Raw genomic sequence first — 21686 nt, forward strand, 5'->3', positions numbered from 1 at the left:
CTACTGTACCTGGTTCTTGACTAATCTAGAGACTAAAATTTATAATCACTCATAGAATACCTCTTTAAGTAGAATTATAAACTTTTCAACAATCTGGAATGATTGGGGACTCATCCTCTGTTTTCTTCATTTACTAAAATGGCTGAAGAGATCAAATACAAAACAAACCTACAAAGTTTATAATGCAATAAACATAACGGAATGGTTAACTAAATTAAGGTCATCCAGATAAAAGAACACACGGGGAAGTCTTTAAAAAGAAGGCAGATCTGTAGGTACTGAAAAGTAAAGACAGAGGAGAAAATAGCAAATACATATATAGCATTCCCTCATTTATCATTATATATAAAAAAAGAAATGTATATACTACTTAGTATACATGCACCAACTTTTTTTTTTTTAAATAAAAACATGAAATTGTTAAAAGTGGCTACTTTGGGGCTACAGAACCAGGAATCCAGAGAATTTTAACTTTATAATATACTATTTCCACCCTGTACTACAAGTATTACTTTTATCTTTGCCTCAGTTTATCTTAACTTGGATATCATGAGCAGAAGTCCAATGCTTTTCTATTACCTACTGAATAGGTAACCACTGAGAGGTTATAATTTCTGCACAATAAAAGGAGGACTTACACTGGACACTGCACTGCTCCAGGATTATCAATAGAGACAGTCAAAATTCCTCCATTTGTGGTGGAAGTCCGCCATCTAGTTTCAAAAAACCAAAAACTTCATTGAAGTGCAAGTTTATAAAACCTGTAGTGTATTTCATATAAAAACATGCATTTTAAAGTAGATATCACTTTTTCTTAGCTTTTAAAAAATACTAAGCCCCACAATAATATAATTAATCAGCATCTTGGGTATAGGAACCAGACACTTAAATTTATTAAGTATTTTTCAGTGTAATAAATATATGTACATTCAATTAAATACAGAAAAGATTCTAATGAAAAGTAACAGTTCCCAGTTTTCTCCCACAACTTACTGCTCCCCAGAGGCATACCTCTCCTGCTCTCCAATGGCAGCAATTTTAACCTTTCCTATTTTTACTGTTTGCTAGTTCCTCCAGTTCATTGTTCAAGATGTGTATGTAATACTTTGCTATGATAAAATTTTAGGTATCACACTATCCTCTAGTTTCCCTACCTACCTCTGAACATTTTGATATCTATATATCACTATTTTACCTCCATTATAACTTCATATATACTTAAATCTCTCTCAGTTTCTTAAATCTCTTTCTTTCAATCTCTCTCAACACCATCCCCTCCCAACTTTGTATGAAAGAACAGTAGTACCTCTACTCCTTCCTTCCACCTCTTCTCCCACTTTGTACCTCCTATTTTTTTTATCAGCTCTACTTTTGTATTTATGTTACTCAAAATCAGACATTTTCACCATATTGTTAACCAAATAAAGTATTATGTGCTTTTTTCCCCCTATAGGTTTATTCTCACAAGTTCAAAACAGGGGCGCCTGGGTGGCTCAGTGGGTTAAGCCTCTGCCTTTGGCTCAGGTCATGATCCCAGGGTCCTAGGATCAAGCCCCGTATCGGGCTGTCTGCTCGGTGGGGAGCCTGCTTCCTCCTTTCTCTCTGCCTGCCTCTCTGCCTACTTGTGATCTGTCTCTCTCTGTCAAAAAAATAAATAAAATCTTTAAAAAAAAAAAAGTTCAAGACAAACAGCATTTGTATTATTACAATTATATAGGCATTGTTCATTGCAGAAGCAAACAGCTTATTATTATTTCTTTCCTTATGGTTCCCAATGTCATGACTCCCATGCAAAAGAGTATTGTGAACACCAAGTTCAAACAGTTTCTTTTCTTACACTCTGCTCATTTATAGCTGGCATCACATCTGGACTAACACCATGTTTTATACATTTTGTTTTTCAAAAAGTAGCCATAGTTCTAAATAATTTAATCTCAAAACCTGATCTTATTGATGGAATTAGAGTATTACAACTCACACGTCAGAAGTGCAATTCTAACAGACAAAAAATGTATTTTTAAAAAATGTTTATGGGGTTAGGGGATAAAAAAAGAATATGTGAGGAGGAAAAACATCCTATCATAAAATTAAAGGTTTACAAGTTTTCTAAAATCTCTATTGGATTTTCTTATATTTATTCCCTGAATAGGTTCACTTATATAAAGGCAGTTACAGATAATAAAGATCTATTTCATTAAAATGGAATAGGTCATTAATTTCTTTTTTAAATAGAGTGATGTATTTGTTGCTAAAACTCATAACATGGACATGTGAAAATATAAAAGGCTCTTGGGGGAAAAAAACAAAGAACAAAATGGATTCATCTATTTCAGGTCAAGGGTTAATATACTTTTGGTCTCATTTAATTTCTGGGTTGCTAGTATTCTGGGAATTTTGAAATGACATCTTGAAAAACAAATTGAAACTTACTGACGAGTTCTCTTTGCTACTACATCGTCTAGCAGTTGTTCTGTGTTCAACTGGGCCTGAACCTGAAGGGGAAAAAAAAAAGCAGTAGATCCCATAGAAAGCAGAGGATTTGAATCCAAAAAGCGATCCTGCTCTGTAACTTTATAACCCAGTGTGGTGTGTGTATGAATGCAAGAGAGGCATGTGACTATTCTGGCAATACCTCTTTGTTGGGGTTCCTATATCAGAACAAGTGGTAAAACAAATTTATACCTAAGTAGCACCTTAAACTCCTAGGATGCTGCTACTGATGACAAGAGAGAGAAAAGAAAAAATAAACAACCAAAAGAACTAATCTAATGTCACAGTCTCCATATCCCAAACCCAACCCCTACACCTCAACCATGGGCTATGATTGAGGATTATTTAATCCTATGACTGAGGATTATTACTAAAGGTAGATGTTCAAGATCCCTTGAGTAAAAAGAAAGCACCAGCAAGGGTTTTTTTTTTTTATATATATATACCTTTAGGCCTCTTCTGAAAAGAAAAGTTGCCTGACGAGTATCTTTCTGATGACTTAATTTATTTCCACTCCTGGTAAAACTGGTTGGAATGTTATTTCTGCAACAAAAACACACACATAGTGAATAGTCTCAGCCATTTAACAACTGTCAAACATCCTGAGAAAAAACAAGCAAAAATAGTTAAATTCATAGGTTGGACATTTGAGGTACACTAAACATAAAGACTCTGAATTATTTTCTTATTTACACAAAGCTATTGAGATTCAATTTATAAATATCTTTCTGTAGCATGCTACATAACAACCTAGTTAATTCTGAATATTCCAACATAGAATATCTCTTCTGAAGACATTAAAAATAACATTTTTAATGCTATTTCTTAAATTTGCTGAAAAACATATATACAGATTTATTTACAGGATTAGTAAAAAGAAAATCACAGCTAGGCATATCCTAGTCAAACTGCTGAAACCCAAAAGTAAAGAGAAAATCTTGAAAAATAACACCTACAGTTTTCCATTCTCACTCAGAAACCTTTATATATTAATATAAATCACACAGAAACTTACAGTCTTCCACTGCTTGCTCTTTCACACACGGCAATGTACTCTCAATTATGTTTGACTTGACTTTCACCAATTCCCTTCTAATCTCTATGTGAAGTCAGCAAAATATGAGAGAACAAATTTTTCATATTTATCTAGGTATGTATTTTTTATAAACACTTAACAGATTGCCTAATCTTACCTCCAATTTTAGAGAGACTCAAATTTTCCTAGCTAGCACAATTAACATGGGTCATTAATGCTTCACGTAATGGACAAGTTCTTATTTAAGAAGTTCCCATTTTCCAAAAGCTACTACACCAAATGATTCCCAAAAGAAAAAGAGATGGTAGTTAAGTGAAACTGAAACTCCAGCCATTCCACTTTACTTAGTTTTTGTTTTTGAATTATCTTCCACAAGAGATGAATAAGTGGTATTTGAAACTGAAATAATGTAGACACTTAGCAGTTTATCAACTTCCTTTCTGCCCATTTTATCCTTACAGAAAACAGAATGTCATAACAATAGGTCACATTTTTAAGTTTCTGTTATGCTTTTCATTTAACATAATCTCAGCTATGGAGGGCCTGGCTGGCTCAATAGAGCATGTTAACTCTTTATCTTGGGGCTGTGATTGAGAGCCCCACGTTACACATCAAGATTACTTTTTTAAAAATTCAGCTTAAGAAGCATTCATGAAGAATTCTTTGTAGTTTGCTTTTTCAACAAATACCCTGCTCTCTTAAGAGTACTTGAGACCAAATAGCAATTTTAAATTTTAGAATTCCCAATTTTGAATAATTCCTGCAGAGTTGTTTTTACCTAACAATCAATTTTATAATTTTATTCTATATGCAAACAGAGATAATAAAGCAGACAGATGCTTCTTTAAGTTTATAATTTGTTAAATTCATCAATAATAGTGGGTCTAAGAAATAAGAAAGCCATTACTGAATGCTTCCATGTTGGATGTTCAAAGAGACATCCCAAATATCTGTCTAGAAAATGACCACTACAAATATATTCATTTGATCATTTAGGTGCAAGAAGTGTTTATTTATTCAGGATAACACAGTATTACCATATTTGAGTACTTACTTTCTATTTAACTGGTTAGGTCTCTTGAGAACTGCAACTGCTTTTCTCTGTACATCATTTTGTCTCAGAAGGCTGGCCTTCCTTTTTAATGCTGGAAAATATCGTTCTATATTCTTTCAGAAGGCAAAAAACTATGTTAAGAGATTGCTTTTTGCTATACACCCTACTACAATAAACATTTCTGAAGCAGAATGAACAGAGACTGCTGAGATGTGCACGTTATTAGAGAAGCTAAAATGACTTGATAATCTCCAGTCTAAGGGACTGAAAAGATAGCAACCACATCCATACTTAAAATACTTTCAGCAAAAGAAGAATCCTTTTTTCGATTGTGAATATGTTCACTTAGGTATTCTGGGGGATGCACAGGGAAACATGGCCCTAGAGCTCAAGAGAAGAATCAGGAAGCCAGAAACATAAATTAAGGAATCACTTATATAAACATGACTTTTGATTACCAAGTGAAGGAAAAACAAATGTGTGAAAAAAAGGAGGTTATGACAGCAAAGAAGTCTGAGTAGAGAGTTACAGAGAAGAAAAGGAATCAAGAAAATAAGCATGTGAAATGTACACTTTTTCTCCTTTACATATATAAATTCAATCCAGCATTAAAGCCTAATTCAGATTGCCATATTTTCCATGATTTTTCAAAAGTTCTTGGCAAGACAAACTTTTCTCTTTTTTTCCTAAAGATTTTATTTATTTATTTGACAGAGAAACACAGCGAGAGAGGGAACACAAGCAGAGGGAGTGAGAGAAGCAGGCTTCCTGCCAAGCAGGGAGCCCGATGTGGGACTCGAACCCAGGACCAGGGAACCATAACCTGAGCCGAAGGCAGACGCCGGTAACCTATAAACAGTATCTTAAACTTAATCTAGATTACTTTATCGTATTTCAAAAACATCAACTGACTAAAAAAACATAAAAATTTTAAGTCTTCATTTTCATGAACATTTGGAAAAGAAGTAAATGTAAAGTCAAGGATAAAGAGTATCAAGAGTATAGGGGAAATGTTAGGAAATTAGACTAATAACCCATTTCAAACTTTGTATTCTGTCTTTAATAACAACACCAAGTATCATTTTATGGGTAAATGTAAGTTCCCTCTATGCTACTGTCACATGTTTTCTTCCTTCAAAATACCTCCCATATTACAACCATACAGTTATTTGTATGATAATTTATTTAATGTTTATCTCAGTTCTCCATGAGGGATTTTCTATTGAGCTACTGCAGAATTCCTTACATCTAGCACATAGTCAGTACTCAATCACATTAATTAAATGATAAAAACACAGACTAAGATAATAACAATTCATTAATACATGCTAAACATATTCCATGGATCTAAGGTTTGTATATATGCATAAATGTGTTTTTTTAAAAGTGTAAAGGGGGGGATGCCTGGGTGGCTCAGTTGGTTAAGCGGCTGCCTTTGGCTCAGGTCATGATCCCAGCGTCCTGGGATCGAGTCCCACATCGGGCTCCTTGCTCCGCAGGGAGCCTGCTTCTCCCTCTGCCTCTGCTGCCACTCTGCCTGCCTGTGCTCTCTCTTTCTCTCCCTGACAAATAAATAAATAAAATCTTAAAAAAAAAAAAAAAAAAAAAGTGTAAGGGGGGGTGCACCTAGGTGGCTCAGTTGGTTGAGCGTCTGCCTTCGGCTCAGATCATGATCCCCATGTCCCAGCTCAGTGGGGAGTCCATTTCTCTCTCTCTCTCTCCCTGCTTGTGCTCTCTTTCTCTCAAATGTATAAAAATAAATAAATAAATAAATAAATAAAAGTGAAAAGGTAAGTTTTTCTTTCACAATAATTTTGATATAAAAAATTATACCTTGAGTGGAAAAATTTTAAGGTATTTAAATTTTATGTCAATTTTACTAAGGCATTATTTAACATACAGTAAAATTTTAGGTGTACAATTTGATGAATTTGAGTTATTACATATAATCATGTAATGACATCATAATCAAGATATAGAACACTGCACTCATCCTAAAACATTTCCTTGTGCCCCCTGCAGTCAATTCCCTTCCATGACCTTACTCCCCCCAAGGCAATGACTGATCTGTCACTAGTTTAGCCTTTTCTACAATTTCAAATAAATGGAATCATACAGAACATAGTACTATGTTTTCCTTTTGCTTAGCATGATGTTTTGAGGTGTATCTGTGCTGTCATATAATTGATGTATTCCTTTTTTTATTGCTAAATAGAATTCCATAGTATGGAGACATTTATTTTTATTGTTAAAACCAGACAAGTGATTAAAACCACCCATTAAGGGGTGCCTGGGTGGCTCAGTGGGTTAAGCCACTGCCTTCAGCTCAGGTCAGGATCTCAGGGTCCTGGGATCGAGCCCCGCATCAGGCTCTCTGCTCAGTGGAGAACCTGCTTCCCCCTCTCTCTCTGCCTGCTTCTCTGCCTACTTGTGTACTTGTGATCTCTCTGTCAAATAAATACATAAAATCTTAAAAAAAAACAACACCAAAAAAACCCATTAGTGGGAAATAGCTCCTATATATACACAACAGCAACACAACTTTTTTTTTTTTTTAAGATTTTATGTAGTTATTTGACACACACACACACACACAGAGATCAAAAGGAGGGAGGGAGGAAGGAGGGGGGGGGGGGGGGGGGGGAAGCAGGCTCCCTGCTGAGCAGAGAGCCTGACACGGGACTCGATTCCAGAACCCTGAGATCATGACCCAAGCTGAAGTCAGCAGCTTAACCCACGGAGCCACCCAGGCGTCCCAGCAACACAACTTTTTAAGTTGACAGAAGTACTAAATGGTTTACTATTACCAAAGTCAAGTTAAAAGTAATACAGAACAGGGGCACCTGGGTTGCTCAGTTGGTTAAGTGTCTGCCTTCAGCTCAGGTCACGATCCCCAGGTCCTGGGATCAAGTCTTGCATCAGGCTCCTTGTTCAGTGGGGAGTCTGCTTCTCCCTCTCCCTCTCTCTCTGCACCTCCCCCATGCTTACATTTTCTCTCTCTCTCAAATAAATAAATAAAATATTTTAAAAATTAAAAAAATTTAAAAAACTTTTTTTAAAGTTCTATGGAACATAACATACTCTTCAAGCTTTGGGAAATTCTCAATTGAACAGAAAAAAGTTACAGAATTGATACTGACGAAATTATATATGTCACTGGAAAAATCTCTAAAGAACATAAACACAACTTTTACCTGATGGGTTATTTTAAATTGGCTCTAAACAAAGAGAAAAAAAATTCATTACTGGAGACAACCATTCCCCTGTTGGCACAGCTACTTGCTCTCAGTAAATACTAGTTATATAAATGGTAGGCTATCTTCCCAGTCATTCCCCTCACAGATAAGAAAATTTATTTTTGGGGCGCCTGGGTGTCTCAGTGGGTTAAAGCCTCTGCCTTCGGCTTGGGTCACGATCCCAGGGTCCTGGGATCGAGCCCCGTATCGGGCTCTCTGCTCAGCGGGGAGCCTGCTTCCCCTTCTCTCTCTTCCTGTCTCTCTGCCTACTTGTGATCTCTCTCTGTCAAATAAATAAATAAAAAATCTTTTAAAAAATCTATTTTTATCAAAATAAAATCTCGCTAATTCACATAAGCTATGGAATATGAAAGATAAAGTAACAACATCTAATTATCATCAGAACTTTTTTAAGGTGTAAAATTCCTAAGTACATATAACAATTCAAGGCCAATTAAGCTATTATGGTAACTTGTTTAAAGAACAGAAAAAGAGGGACGCCTGGGTGGCTCAGTTGGTTAAGCAGCTGCCTTCCGCTCAGGTCATGATCCCGGCGTCCTGGGATCGATTGCTCATCAGGGAGCCTGCTTCTTCCTCTGCCTCTGCCTGCCATTCTGTCTGCCTGTGCTTGCTCTCTCTCCCTCTCTCTCTCTGACAAATAAATAAATAAAATCTTTAAAAAAAGAACAGAAAAAGATAATGAGTTATTTATATGGAAAAAGGTTTCTAATTTGCTAGAAAATAATCTGCTTCACAAGTACTGTATTTTATCCTAATCAGACTATTAATCTTATTCAGGCTGAGGACAGGGTTTTAAGAAACAGCACTTTTCAAACTTTACCTTTGCCAAAATCATTCAACTCTGAATAAATAGATCATACTATTCAGTACATTCTTACATTCTATAATTAACATTTTCAATTTTCACTATTTTCTAACAACTCAAAAGACCACATGTAGTAATTTAATATTTTTACTGGGTAAAAGTAATCAGATAGCAGTTAAACCCAACCTCCCTTCCAGTATCCATATCTCATTAACGTTTTCCAATTTTTAACAATCAGTAAACTGTGTGATAAAAGTTTTAGAGGCAAAAACAACTGCTGGTGGTGGCAAAGCTGAGAAGTTATGGAATCTAAGACAGTTGTGGTTCTTAACCAGAATATACACATTAAAAATAATTTAAAGAATGAGGTCCTCAATTTTTTTTTACAAGTATGTATTACCTGCATGATCAGAGAAACCAAAAAAATTAAAAAACAGAAGAGCAGAACATGGAAGTCCTTGGTGGCTTGGACTTACTAAACTTAAGAATTGAAGAAAAAATACTTGTGAAACTATCTGAAGGAATGCTTCAGCCAATTCAAAAATTACTCATTGAGAAATAAATAAAACTTCACTTAAAATTTGAAAAGTAGGGGCGCCTGGGTGACTCAGTGGGTTAAAGCCTCTGCCTTCGGCTCAGGTCGTGATCCCAGGGCCTGGGATCGAGCCCCGCATCGGGCTCTCTGCTCAGTGGGGAGCCTGCTCTTGTCTCTCTCTCTCTCTGCCTGCCTCTCTGCCTACTTGTGTTCTCTGTCAAATAAATAAATAAAATCTTTAAAAAAAAAATTGAAAAGTAGTTAACTTACAATGGGTAAACCACTGTAGCCTAATTAAAAATTGATATCTATCCCAGAGAAATAAAAACCTATGACCATACAGACTTACTTACATTCACAGCCACATTATTCATAATACCCAAAACTGGAAATAACCGAAATATCCAGCAACTGGTGAATGAATAAACAAAATATGGTATATCCATAAAACAGAGTATTATTCAGTAATACAAAAAGGAAAACATCATAACTAAATGCCAGATCACATATTGTCATATGATTCCCTTTATATGAAATGTGCAGAAAAGACAAGTTTATAGAAAACCTACAGAACGTACATTAATGGTTGCCTGAGGCAAATGATGAGGTATGACTACGAATGGACATGAGATTTCTTTTTAGAGTGACAGAACTGTTGTAAGGTTAGATGTGATAATTATACAACTCTGTAAATTTTCTAAAATTCACTGAATTGTACACTTAAAAAGATGCATTTTATAGTATAAAATTATACCTCAATAACCTGTTCAAAACTGTACATACACAAACACACACAGGCAAAGGAAATCAGAAACCTATAAAAAATTTCACATTGATTTTATATAAGAACATGGAAATTTAGGTATTCTTCATGAATGACAATGATTTATTTTTTACATAAGATCCAAAGCACTTCATAAAAAAAATCAAAATATTCAAATGAAATACTTTCTCAAGGAAACATTGTACTCATTCACAGAAATATTAGCACAACTAAAGGGAAGGGGTATCTGATGCAGAATTAAGCCATCATCCTACCTTATCACTTAGAGGTGGTCGATTCATAGGACTAATTCCTTTTCGAATTCCAGTTGCTTTCCTAGCTGCAAGGCCAGTGATAACTCCATAAGGACGTCTCTTTCCAGGCATTACTCTTCCTCTACGGCTCAGACTATTCTTGCCAAAACCTGTAGGAGGTTTGGAAAAAAAAAAAAAATCAATCTAAGAATGCAATTAAAGGGCACATAGGTCATAGGGTATTCTATTTCTTAAGCAGAGTGGAAGGTACGAGGGTTTTATTTTTCATTTATTATTTATATATTTCTTATATCACTATTATGTAATATTATTGCATTATTTACAAGTACTTCTTTTGAAATTACGTATTTTATTTTTAAAGAGGTAATAAACTGCACCAGCAAGGGTTTTGTTGGTGTAATGGATGGCAAAGGACTTTAAGATTCTCCTGTCTCCCTGGTAGCTACCTTCTCTCTTGCATTACTTTCTCAATGAACAACTTTCCCTTTGCAATGTGGTGTCCACTACCATGCACTTACCAAATATTTGAAATATGACTAGTCTGAATTAAGATGTAATAAAAAGGTACAGTATTTCACTAATAACTTGTATTAATTATATGCTACAAAGATATTTTGGATACATAGCATTAAATAAAATATATTATTCATATGCGGCTCACATTTTATTTCTATTGAAGGACACTGAACTTGAGTGGGTCACTATCTCATATCCCATTTACTATGTTGCAATCTGGCTTATTTTAATTTCTATTGTATTTAAACTACTTTTGCTAAAGACCCTATTGAGTTCCAATGAATATATTTTAATCTCTGTGCCACGTGACACAACTTGACTTTGTCTTTCCACTGTGTATTTTATTTATTTTAATATATTATTTAAAGATTTTATTTATTTGAGAGAGAGACAGCCAGAGAGAGCACAAACAGGGGAGAGAGGGAGAAGCAGACTCCCCACTGAGCAGGGAGCCCGAAGAGGGGTTCGATCCTAGGGTCCTGGAACATGACCTGAGCCAAAAAAGCAGCTGCTTAACTGACTGAGCCACCCAGGTGCCCCTAAGTATTTTCTAATTATGAAAAAATGAGCATGTTCATTGCAGAAATCTTAATATAAAGTACAAATGAAAATAAAAGTCACCCATTATCCCACCATCTTGGGACAACCACTAACATTCCATCTCTTGCTAGTCTTTTCTTTTACTCCTACACATTTAAAAAATTAACATTTTCAGTTTCAACTTTTTTTTTTTTTTTAAGATTTTATTTATTTATTTGACAGACAGAGATCACAAGAAGGCAGAGAGGCAGGCAGAGAGACAGGAGGAAGCAGGCTCTCTGCTGAGCAGAGAGCCCGATGTGGAGCTCGATCCCAGGACCCTGGGATCATGACCTGAGCCGAAGGCAGAGGCTTTAACCCACTGAGCCACACAGGCGCCCCAGTTTCAACTATTTTTTAAGCAACTCAAAAGACTATCACGGAGCTAATTCACAATTTTGTAGTACCATCTAGAAGGTACACTGAATCGATCTTCCTGGCAACAATACTTCATAGTCTATGTATTATTTTGTAGTGTGCATTAACACTGCATTGTAAATATTGTAATATTATTGTAAATATTATGTTTTTAATATTCTTTCATTGTATTATTTTTTTTAAGTAGGCTCCAAGCCCAATGAGGAGCTTGAACTCACGACCCTGAGATCAAGAGTCACATGCTCTACAAACTAAGCGAACCAACAGGTTCCCCTCATTGTATTATTTTTTAATGTGCCTTACTTGATCTAAAAACCTCACAATGACCACTTAAATTACTTCTAATATTAAATTATTATAAATAACATTTTTGGGGGGAGGTGAAAATGCAACAAACTTTTATTTAACTCATTAATAAAAGCATAGCAGGGAAACAAATCCAGTTCCAAAGGATTTTATATTCAGTGGCAGAAAAAAGGAATATTTAAATAAGATAGCTATAAGAAGACAAAAATCCGGTAAATGTCTTACGGGGGTGGAGGGAGCATGATTTTCAGGATTATTTTTTCTACTGGACAATTTCAAAAACCCTACTTTTATCAATTATATATAAATTTACCTCTGACTTTACAGAGTTGCAAAGTATCAGTAATACGCACTAAGAACATTGTTACAAGGACATACGTTTATTTTTTTTAATTTTTTAATTTTTTAAAAAAGATTTTATATATCTATTTGACAGAGATCACAAGTAGGCAGAGGCAGGCAGAGAGAGAGGAAGGGAAGCAGGCTCCCCGCTGAGTGGAGAGCCCAATGTGGGGCTCGATCCCAGAACCCTGGGATCATGACCTGAGCCGAAGGCAGAGGCTTTAACTCACTGAGCCACCCAGGCGCCCTGACAAGGACATACATTTAATCAATACTATATAGCAAGTCAAATTTACATTTCTTTAGATTTCTAGAGGTAATATTTTCATACACATCCAATTATTTCTTCAAGATATAAATTTCTAGAAGTTGAAATTCTACATCAAATAGTAAAACAAATTAAGGAATTTGGTTCGTGTAGTAAAAAATCTCCTTTAGAATGACTATATTTATTCATATTACCAGGAACATAATAAGGGTGCCAACTTTTTCCACATCATTGACAATGTTGAATGTTCTTTTTAATCATTCTCACTTAGTATTTGAAAAAAAAAAAAAATTTTGTCTCCTTTGGTAGTTCACTATTGAGAATGAACATTTTCCATGTGTTTTTGGCTACTGCTATTCTACCATCCATGAACTGTCATGTCATAAGCAGGGTGCCTGGGGTCAAGTTTTAATATCCTTTGATACTTTTTTTTAAAAGATTTTATTTATTTATTTGAGGGAGACACAGAACAACCAGTGGGAGCAGACAGAGGGAGAGGGAGAAGCAGGTTCCCCACTGAGCAAGGAGCCCAATGGATGACTCAGTCCCAAGGACCTGGGATCATGACCTGAGCGAAGGCAGACACCCAAGCAACTGAGCCACCCAGGCGCCCCAATATCTTTTGATACTTGGAAAGAATTTTATTAAATTTATGATTAATTTTTTTAGGAATTGACATCTTTACAATATTCATGGACAAAGTATGTCTTGCCACTTTATTCAAGTCTTCTCATCACTAAACTCGGTAAAGCTTTAAACTTTTCCTCACGTAAGTCTTATGTCTTTCTTGAGTTTATTACTATATATTTTATGTATTTTGTTGTCAATCACAAAAAGACCCCTTTTCTAACAATAATTTTCATATTGTCATTCCTGGGATTACCAAGAGCTATTAAATTTTTAATTAATACCTTTTAATCGGCCATCCCACTGAACTTATTATTTTTTTTAAGATTTTATTTATTTGACAGAGAGAGACACAGCGAGAGAGGGAACACAAGCAGGGGAGTGGGAGAGGGAGGAAGAGGCTTCCCACAGAGCAGGAAGCCAGATGCAGGGCTTGATCCCAGGACCCTAGGATCATGACCTGAGCCAAAGGCAGGTACTCAATGACTGAGCCACCCAGGAGCCCCGCACTGAACTTATTTTTAGTTCTACAGTCTTTCAAATTTTTTCTTGGGGGGAAAAGTGAATTATTTTCTTGGGATTACTGAGCAACAACTGTTATCACCTACAAATGATAGTCTTTTTTCTAATTGCACCCCAAATTCTTCTATTTCTTAATGCAATGGCCAGAAGTTCCAGAGAACCATACTAAGTAACAATTGTGGTATTGGGCACTTTTATTTTTATTTTTTTCTTAAGATTTTATCCATTTATTTGAGAGAGAACACAAGCAGAGAAAGCTGCAGGCAGAGGGAAACAGAAGCAGACTCCCCACTGAGCAGGGAGGCCAATGAAGGGCTCAATCCCAGGACCCTAGGATTATGACCTGAACTAAAGGCTTAACCAACTGAGCCACCCAGATGCCCTGTGCACTTCTATTTTGGAATTCTAATTTTGGGGGGGGAATGTCTTTAGAATGGTATCCTGTATAGTACGACACACCTGCAATATGGTAACAGGTCTTCTAAGGGAAAAGTTTCACAGCCAAACGAAAAAAAAAAACAAAAAAACAAAAACAAAACTGGCTTTCTTTACTATAGGATTTCTTAGGACTAATGTGTGTTCCATCTCTAAGTTGGGGATAATAGGGTATGTATTCCCAAACTTACCTAACTCCAGAAGGCCTTTGTGTAGTGTGCGTATTTTGAGAACGGAGTTCAACAAGACAGGAAAACTTGTTTTCATGGTTGAACCATTTACCAATTTACTGCCCTTCAGCTCCCAATTCACTCTTTACTGCCCTGCTTCTATTATAGGAACATTTCTCTTACCAGCTGGCACAGTGTTAAGTTTTCTAAGTAGAGGGCACTGGAGAGACTCTAGAGAAAGGGTTTTTTCTTTCAGGTTCTAGTGCACCCCTCAAGACTTATTCTAGGGCACAGAACACCTAGTGGTAGTCATTATCCCTCCCCTGTAAGATGAGACTGGTGAGGCACAAGAAACACTAAAGGCACAAAATCTAAGTGTGAATTACACCTTAAATGCTGGGCCCTAGGCATCTGTCCGGATCTAGTCCTAGCCATCACTAGTTCTGGCTCTACTCATCCTTCATTGAATTTAAGTTGCATCACCTCCACAGGTGGCTTCCTAGTGAGTTCCAGCAGAACGGCAACTCTGTGTGACAGAGTTCTTCCAGATTTGTTCCCTTCTTGGGTACTCTGCCTCAGTCCTAAAGTACTGATTACTTTTATAACCAGAGGAAAAGCAATAAAGACACAACTTTTTAAATTGTAAAATCAAATTATTGGGTTTTTTTAAAGTTTTATTTATTTAAGTAATCTCTACACCCAATGTGGGGCTCGAACTCATGACCTTGAGATCAAGAGTCACACACTCTTCTGACTGAGCCAGCCAGGTGCCCTTTGAAACCAAATTATTATTATTCTATGTGTGATTTCCTTCTAGAATTGAAACCAAATAAAGATTAAGCATGTTGAGGGAAACTGTATACTTAAATCTACAACTACTGTTATTTTTATTTGTATTAAATATGAAACAGATACCATTAACTCTGTTAACACACTGTGCTGAGTATTTTTTTTTTTAAAGATTTTATTTATTTATTTGACAGACAGAGATCACAAGCAGGCAGAGAGGCAGGCAGGAAGAGAGAGAAGGGGAACCAGGGGACACAGGGCTCAATCCCAGGACTCGGGGATCATGACCTGAGCTGAAGGCAGAGGCTTTAACCCACTGAGCCACCCAGGTGCCCCTGTGCTGAGTACTTTAAACAAGAACTTGATGGGCTGATGACAACATCTTAATTGTGCAGGAGAGCAAAGTGAGGTGAAGCACAGTGACTACCCAGATGTCACAGTTACAAAATGGCACAGCCATCAGTCTAGGTGCAAGTTAGTGTGGCTCCAAAACCTGAACACTTTCCAAACTGTAATATAAAAACTAAAGAATAAAAGGTAAAAAATATAAGCTAGGATACATTTCCAAAGAGAAAAAAACCAATAATTACAGAAAAAGTGGGCTCTCAGCTAGGCATTATAAAACAGCAAAATTTGATTAGGAACATAGACATAAACTTACAAGTACAAAGACATGGTTAACCACAACATAATGAGATACAGTCTAGGGAAAAGAATAAGAAATAAATGAATGTTGTGTCCTCAAATCAGAGGGCTTCATGTGGGGATAAAGAATGTATGTGACAAGGAATGAGGGATCAAAGAATTCATGATCAAGTTACATCAGTCTTGAAGCAATATCTTTGAATCAAAGAGGGAGAAAGAAGGCAATGAGACCATTTCAGATGCTACTATAGTACTCAAATGTGACATGATAAAAATGCAGAGTGGAACAAAGAAATCTGAAAGTATTCCAAAAGAATGAATGAATTAGCAAAGAGAAAGATTAAAGTGAGAAGGAATCCATTATTACACCAAAGCTTTCAGTTTAGATGAGAAAGACTCAAGAGAAAAGTCTCATTAACAAGAATGAAACTGATTAAATGGAGAAAGTAAAAGACAGAATTCTATTCCTGGCTGCCTTCTATTTCTGACTGCTGTAGTCATTGTTACCATACTCATTATCCTTTCCACTTTTATTTCTATGAGTGGCTTCTCAACCATATCTAGCAAGTTTAGATCGTCCATTCCCCCTCCCTCCCTTTATACCTTTAAACAAACTTCACCAGCTGTACCTCAATTTTAGCAATGGTTCTATTTTTCACCCTTTCATTGTCACATTTCATAAAGACAGACCTATACATACTGTCCAATTCTCTCCCCTCTCCCCACTTACCTTCTGTGTCTTATATTCCAAAAAGCATTATAGAGGTACTAAACACATCATCTAATATAGTAAGTCCTTTCTTAGTTTTATTTTTTTAAGTAAGCTCTATGCCCAACATGGGGCTTGCACTCACAACCCCAAGATAAAGAGTAGCATGCTCTATGGACTCAGCCAGCCAGGAGCCCCATCTTTTCTTAGTTTTCATCCATTCCAGCCCCTCTAGAAAGTTCTCTCCTGTCTTTTCAGAGCATCTTCATTCTTATTACTTCAACTACTACCACTAGGAAGACCCTTTCTTTCACATTTTCAGCTATAATAGAGCAGCAGTTTAACCCTAGCCATGTATCAGAACCACGTATGGAGCTTTAAAAAAAATCCCTAGGCCCAACTTCTGCGGATTCTGCTTCAGTAAAAACAGTAACAGAGTGTAGCCAGAACATGATTCTAGTTTATAAAGCTCCACAGGTGTGACAATGAAAAACTAGAGACAGGAATTTTCATTTTACATTTGAATCCTTACCCCAATCCCTTCGTGATTTCTCTCATATACTTATCAACTTACCTCAGTAGTTTCTGGAGTCTGATCACTTACACAAAGATTTGAGGGGTTTTGGGGAAATGTCAAATCACAAAGTGAATGCAATATTACTGGCTCCTTTCCAAAGCAACATACAAATATTCCCCAATCTCTTCTACCTCTAAAAGAAACCCCATTCTCAAACTTTTTGGTCTCAGGACCTCTGTTTGTTTGTTTGTTTGTTTTTTTAAGATTTTATGTGTTTATGTGAGAGAGAAAGAGAAAGACAGTGTACAAGTAGGGGGAAGGGCAGAAAGAGAGGGAGAAGCAGACTCCCCACTGAGCAAGGAGCCTGAAGTGGGCAGAAAGAGAGGGAGAAGCAGACTCCCCACTGAGCAAGGAGCCAGGACCCTGAGATTATGACCTGAGCCAAAGGCAGCCGCTCAACTGACTGAGCCAACCAGGCGCCCTCAGAACTCCTTTATACTCTTAGTTATTGAGAACTCCAGAAATTTTATTTCTGTGGGTTTATATTTATTGATATTATCATACTAGAAATGAAAACTAAAACATTTAACTATTTATTTCATTAAAACAATAATAAACCCAATACAGGGCAAATAACATATTTTTAAAGAAAAAGAACAATTACTTTCCAAAAAAAAACCAAAACTATTTAAAAGGAATGATAGCACTGTTCTGTACTTTTGCAAATCTCTTTGGTGTCTACACAGCTAGATTCTCATATATGCCGCATTCAATTTAATTATCACACGTCATGTAGACTCTGGAAAACATTTGTGAGAGGATAACAGTGAAAACCCAATTAATGTCTTAGTACTATTATAAAAATAGTTTGACCTTGTGAATCCCTTGAGTGTTGGGGATTCCCCAGGATCCCTGGACAACACTTTGAGAACTAAAACTGTATACTATTCTACCACTGAAGAATATTCAGGTTGTTTATACAAATATTTAAGTAAGTGACTAAATTACATTTTGGGCCAAGAGTTGGAAGATTTTATTCACTTATTTGTTCAGCCATCAAAAATAATTTACTCAGAGGGGCGCCTGGCTGGCTCAATTAGTAGAACATGGGACTCTTGATCTCGGGGTTGTAAGTTCAAGCCTCAAAGTTGGGTGCAGAGATTACTTTAAAAAAAAAAAAAAACTTAATAAATAAATAAATTAATAAAAATAATTTATTGAGAGTCTGCTAAAAGCTATCTATCTTATGTGTTATTTTACCTCAAGCTAACATGCTCATTGACATTACAATGTGGAAATCTGAACTTTCAACCAATCAGAGTTTGAGACAATCTTCCATCTCCCTGCACATTCAGTGACAGAAGCAGATGTTCTATTTTAGGCTCTGCCACATGTAACTGGAGAACAAACAAGCACAGGTTCAATCTTATAAGATCCTAAGCTGCCCCTAGGTATCATTTATCTTAAAGCTCAGATCATAACCCCCATAAAAGGAAAGCTTTTCTGATCCTTCATGGACCAGATCCTATTTCACCTTATCCATAATCACCACTGATTTTCTTAGCACAAAATGTATCTAAAGTCCTATAATACTGTTGGAATTTCTCTCATAACATTTCTCAACTCCATGTTTTTTGTCCTATCTCTGTTACTAGAAATTCCTTGAAGTAAAGAATCACAACTCTAAATACCCAAAGAACCTGGTCAGTTCAGGGCATTTATCATGTATTTAACATGTGGCTAGTGTAAACAAATGTATTTCTGGCTTCTGTGAACTCTGAAATTATTTTAAAGCAAATCATGTACAAAATATGGTATTCTGAGTAACTTTTAAGAATCTTTAAATATAAATCACTGGGATTAAACATTCATTTGCTATAGCTAAGTATCTTTCCAAAATTTACTTGCTTATGTTCAGCTGTTTAAGAAATTACTAGAGAAGGGGCGCCTGGGGGGCTCCGTCACTTGAGGGTCCAATTCTTGATTTCAGCTCAGGTCATGATCTCATGTGACATGGGGTTTAGCCCTGGGTGGAGTTCCTTGTTGGGCTGTGCATCTGGCACTGTGCTCAGCAGGGAGTCTGCCTGGGATTCTCTCCCTCTGCCCCTCCCATCACTCACGTGCACACATGCATGCACAGAACATGTATGCTCTCTCTCAAATGAATAAATCTTTTTTATTTTTTTTTAAAAGAAAGACATTAGAGAAATAAAATTTTGTGTAGGGTCTAACCTCAGTTACAGACATATTTTGAGGGTATGATGGCATATTAACTTAGATAATAGAACTACTTATAATCATCCTCAGCCCACAGATAATTGTTTTTTATGCTTTTTAACATACAGGATAAAAGTCAACTTAGGCTCTAGTTCATCAAACATTTTTTACATGTGTAAAAAAGAGCTAGAGTTTTTTAATTTGAGTTAAGGTTTATTCTAAAACACTGATATAACCACTAAAAAAATTAATGAATCATTAATATGGTTCTGTTACCACCTTAAATCCACTTTGGAACAAGTTGGCTGTAAATAAATAAGCCTCCAAACTGCCAAAAATAACTGTATATGCAGAGTTCCAAGATCATTAGGTCACATCTAAGGCATCCAATTCTGAGTGTTACCTCTGGAATATTTAACAAATCCTAAAAGCCCTAGATGATAATAAAAAGAATCTGAAAGTATTTTCCAAGCAGAATTGTCTCCACATATTTAAAAAGTTATCTTATAAGAAAAGAGAGTTTGCTTCCTGTAACTCTATGTAGAGTTAACGGTTGGGAAAGATTTAATTCAAATTAAGAAAACTTCCTAGTAAATAGAGTTGTCTCCAATAATGGAGTTGTCTTATGAAGTAGTATGCTCATTCACTAGATATATGTATGCTGGAGTTATGTAATTACCCACCAGATAGACTGTTAAAGAAATACCTAACAGGGAAGGAGATAAAACTTCATGCTATGTAAAATCCTTTGTAATTTGTAGCCCTAAATATAATTTACACTATTTATATACTGAGTGTACCTTAAAAATATTTTTAAGAAACAGGGTTATCACCTACTTAAAGCAACTTAAAATGTTTACCAGATTTCAAGATTAAACAAAAACCTGAGAGTAGAAAAAAATGCAAATCACAAAGGGTACTAAGATATTTCCTCCATGTTTTAAGCATGTCCTAAAAATAGCATTCTATGACCCAAAGGAATAGCTCCTTATTAAAGCTTACTTGTAAAACTTACCAGAATTCTGTTGAAGTCCCCATCGTACTCTCATCCTGAATTGCCGGGCACTACTTTGCTGGAGTTTTCTATTTAATCTCGGAAAATTCTGCTTCTTTCCTTCCTTTCGATTCAATTTGATGATATCATCTGTGATATGGGAAATGTGATGATTATTTTCATTTTAACCTAATGACTCAATTACTCAATCTCATTTTCTAGTTAATAGTCCTATGTCCCTAACTTCTTTGCTACTTTGAAAGCACTTTTATAAGACAAAAATAAGATAAAAACTCAAATCAGCCAAAGTACTTGCAGTACTGAAGAAGTTTTATAGGAAAAGTTCAATTTAGTAACCCAAAGCAGGTCTACCAATTAATGAAGATTTCTGTTATCCAGGTTTTTTTTTTTGTTTTTTTCTTTTTTTAAAGATTTTATTTATTTATTTGACAGACAGAGATCACGAGTAAACAGACAGGCAGGCACAGAGAGAGGAGGAAGCAGGCTCCCTGCCCCGCCCAGGACCCTGGGATCATGACCTAAGCCAGAGGCAGAGGCTTTAACCCACTGAGCCACGCAGACGCCCCTATCGGCAGTATTTCTTTATCTAATGCACATAAATAAGCAAAAGCCTATTTACAAAAATTACTCATATTTACTTTCCATAATCACAGAAGTGTCTAGTTTTTAAAGACCACCTTCCAATAAAACCATAGGCAGTAAAAAATAAATAAATAAGTCATTCAATTAAGAGTACGTTTCTAAAGAAGTCCACCTCTATTCAACAAATATGTATTGAGCATACCTGTGTGCAATGAATGTATGTGACAGGCTCTGCTACAATGAAAACAAACAAAAGTAAAATATGGTCCCTTTCCTCAGTTAAGTTTAAAATTATTGATGGAAACAGACAAGTAAATAGCTAATATGAAATAAAATAAGTACATAATAAAGGTATAATACAAAAAAAATACTCACTCCTCTAGCAAAATAATTCAGGGTTACCTTACTTTGCTTTCTACCTGATCTTTCAAATCTTCATTGTTTTCAAAAACACTTTTAAACTCTCCCAAAGTAATTTACAAACATCACACTGCTCTAATACCACAGCACAACAATATAAAGATCTGGAAACTAAATGTACTTCAGATTTCTATTTACAAATTTAAAAGATTTCTAGAAGCCAAAAATACTCACTTAAGAAATATCCAAATACTCTGTCCACAGTCCCAACTCCAATATTAATTTTGATTACTGATAAAGAAAATAAGCCTGGTCAACAACTTAATAAAATTTCACAAAACTAATTAACCTCAATTATTTTTTCCAAACTGCTCTAAACACAAGAACCTAACAATTATATTAATATAATTAGTTTTTTCTGAAGTAAAAGAAGGAATTACATATTACAGGAACCCTTTCTTATATATTACACTACCTAACCCATCAGTAATCTT

At 35.7% G+C, this 21686-nt stretch overlaps 1 protein-coding gene across 1 annotated transcript in view; it reads right to left on the reverse strand.

Annotated features, from left to right (window-relative positions):
- The window catches only part of LOC111155047 (forty-two-three domain containing 1), a 30926-nt gene that overhangs the window by 5899 nt on the left and 3341 nt on the right, over positions 1-21686 (reverse strand). Inside the window, exons 2-7 of the mRNA XM_022515074.1 lie at positions 20251-20379; positions 10216-10364; positions 4581-4693; positions 2937-3033; positions 2431-2492; positions 639-713 (exon numbers count right to left, since the gene is read on the reverse strand). Coding sequence (XP_022370782.1) covers positions 639-713; positions 2431-2492; positions 2937-3033; positions 4581-4693; positions 10216-10364; positions 20251-20379 — 625 coding nt within the window. The remainder of the gene's footprint in view (positions 1-638; positions 714-2430; positions 2493-2936; positions 3034-4580; positions 4694-10215; positions 10365-20250; positions 20380-21686) is intronic.

Source organism: Enhydra lutris, unplaced genomic scaffold (assembly GCF_002288905.1).
Source record: "Enhydra lutris kenyoni isolate GAN:26980312 unplaced genomic scaffold, ASM228890v2 scaffoldscaffold39, whole genome shotgun sequence".
NCBI classification, from domain to species: Eukaryota; Metazoa; Chordata; class Mammalia; order Carnivora; family Mustelidae; genus Enhydra; species Enhydra lutris.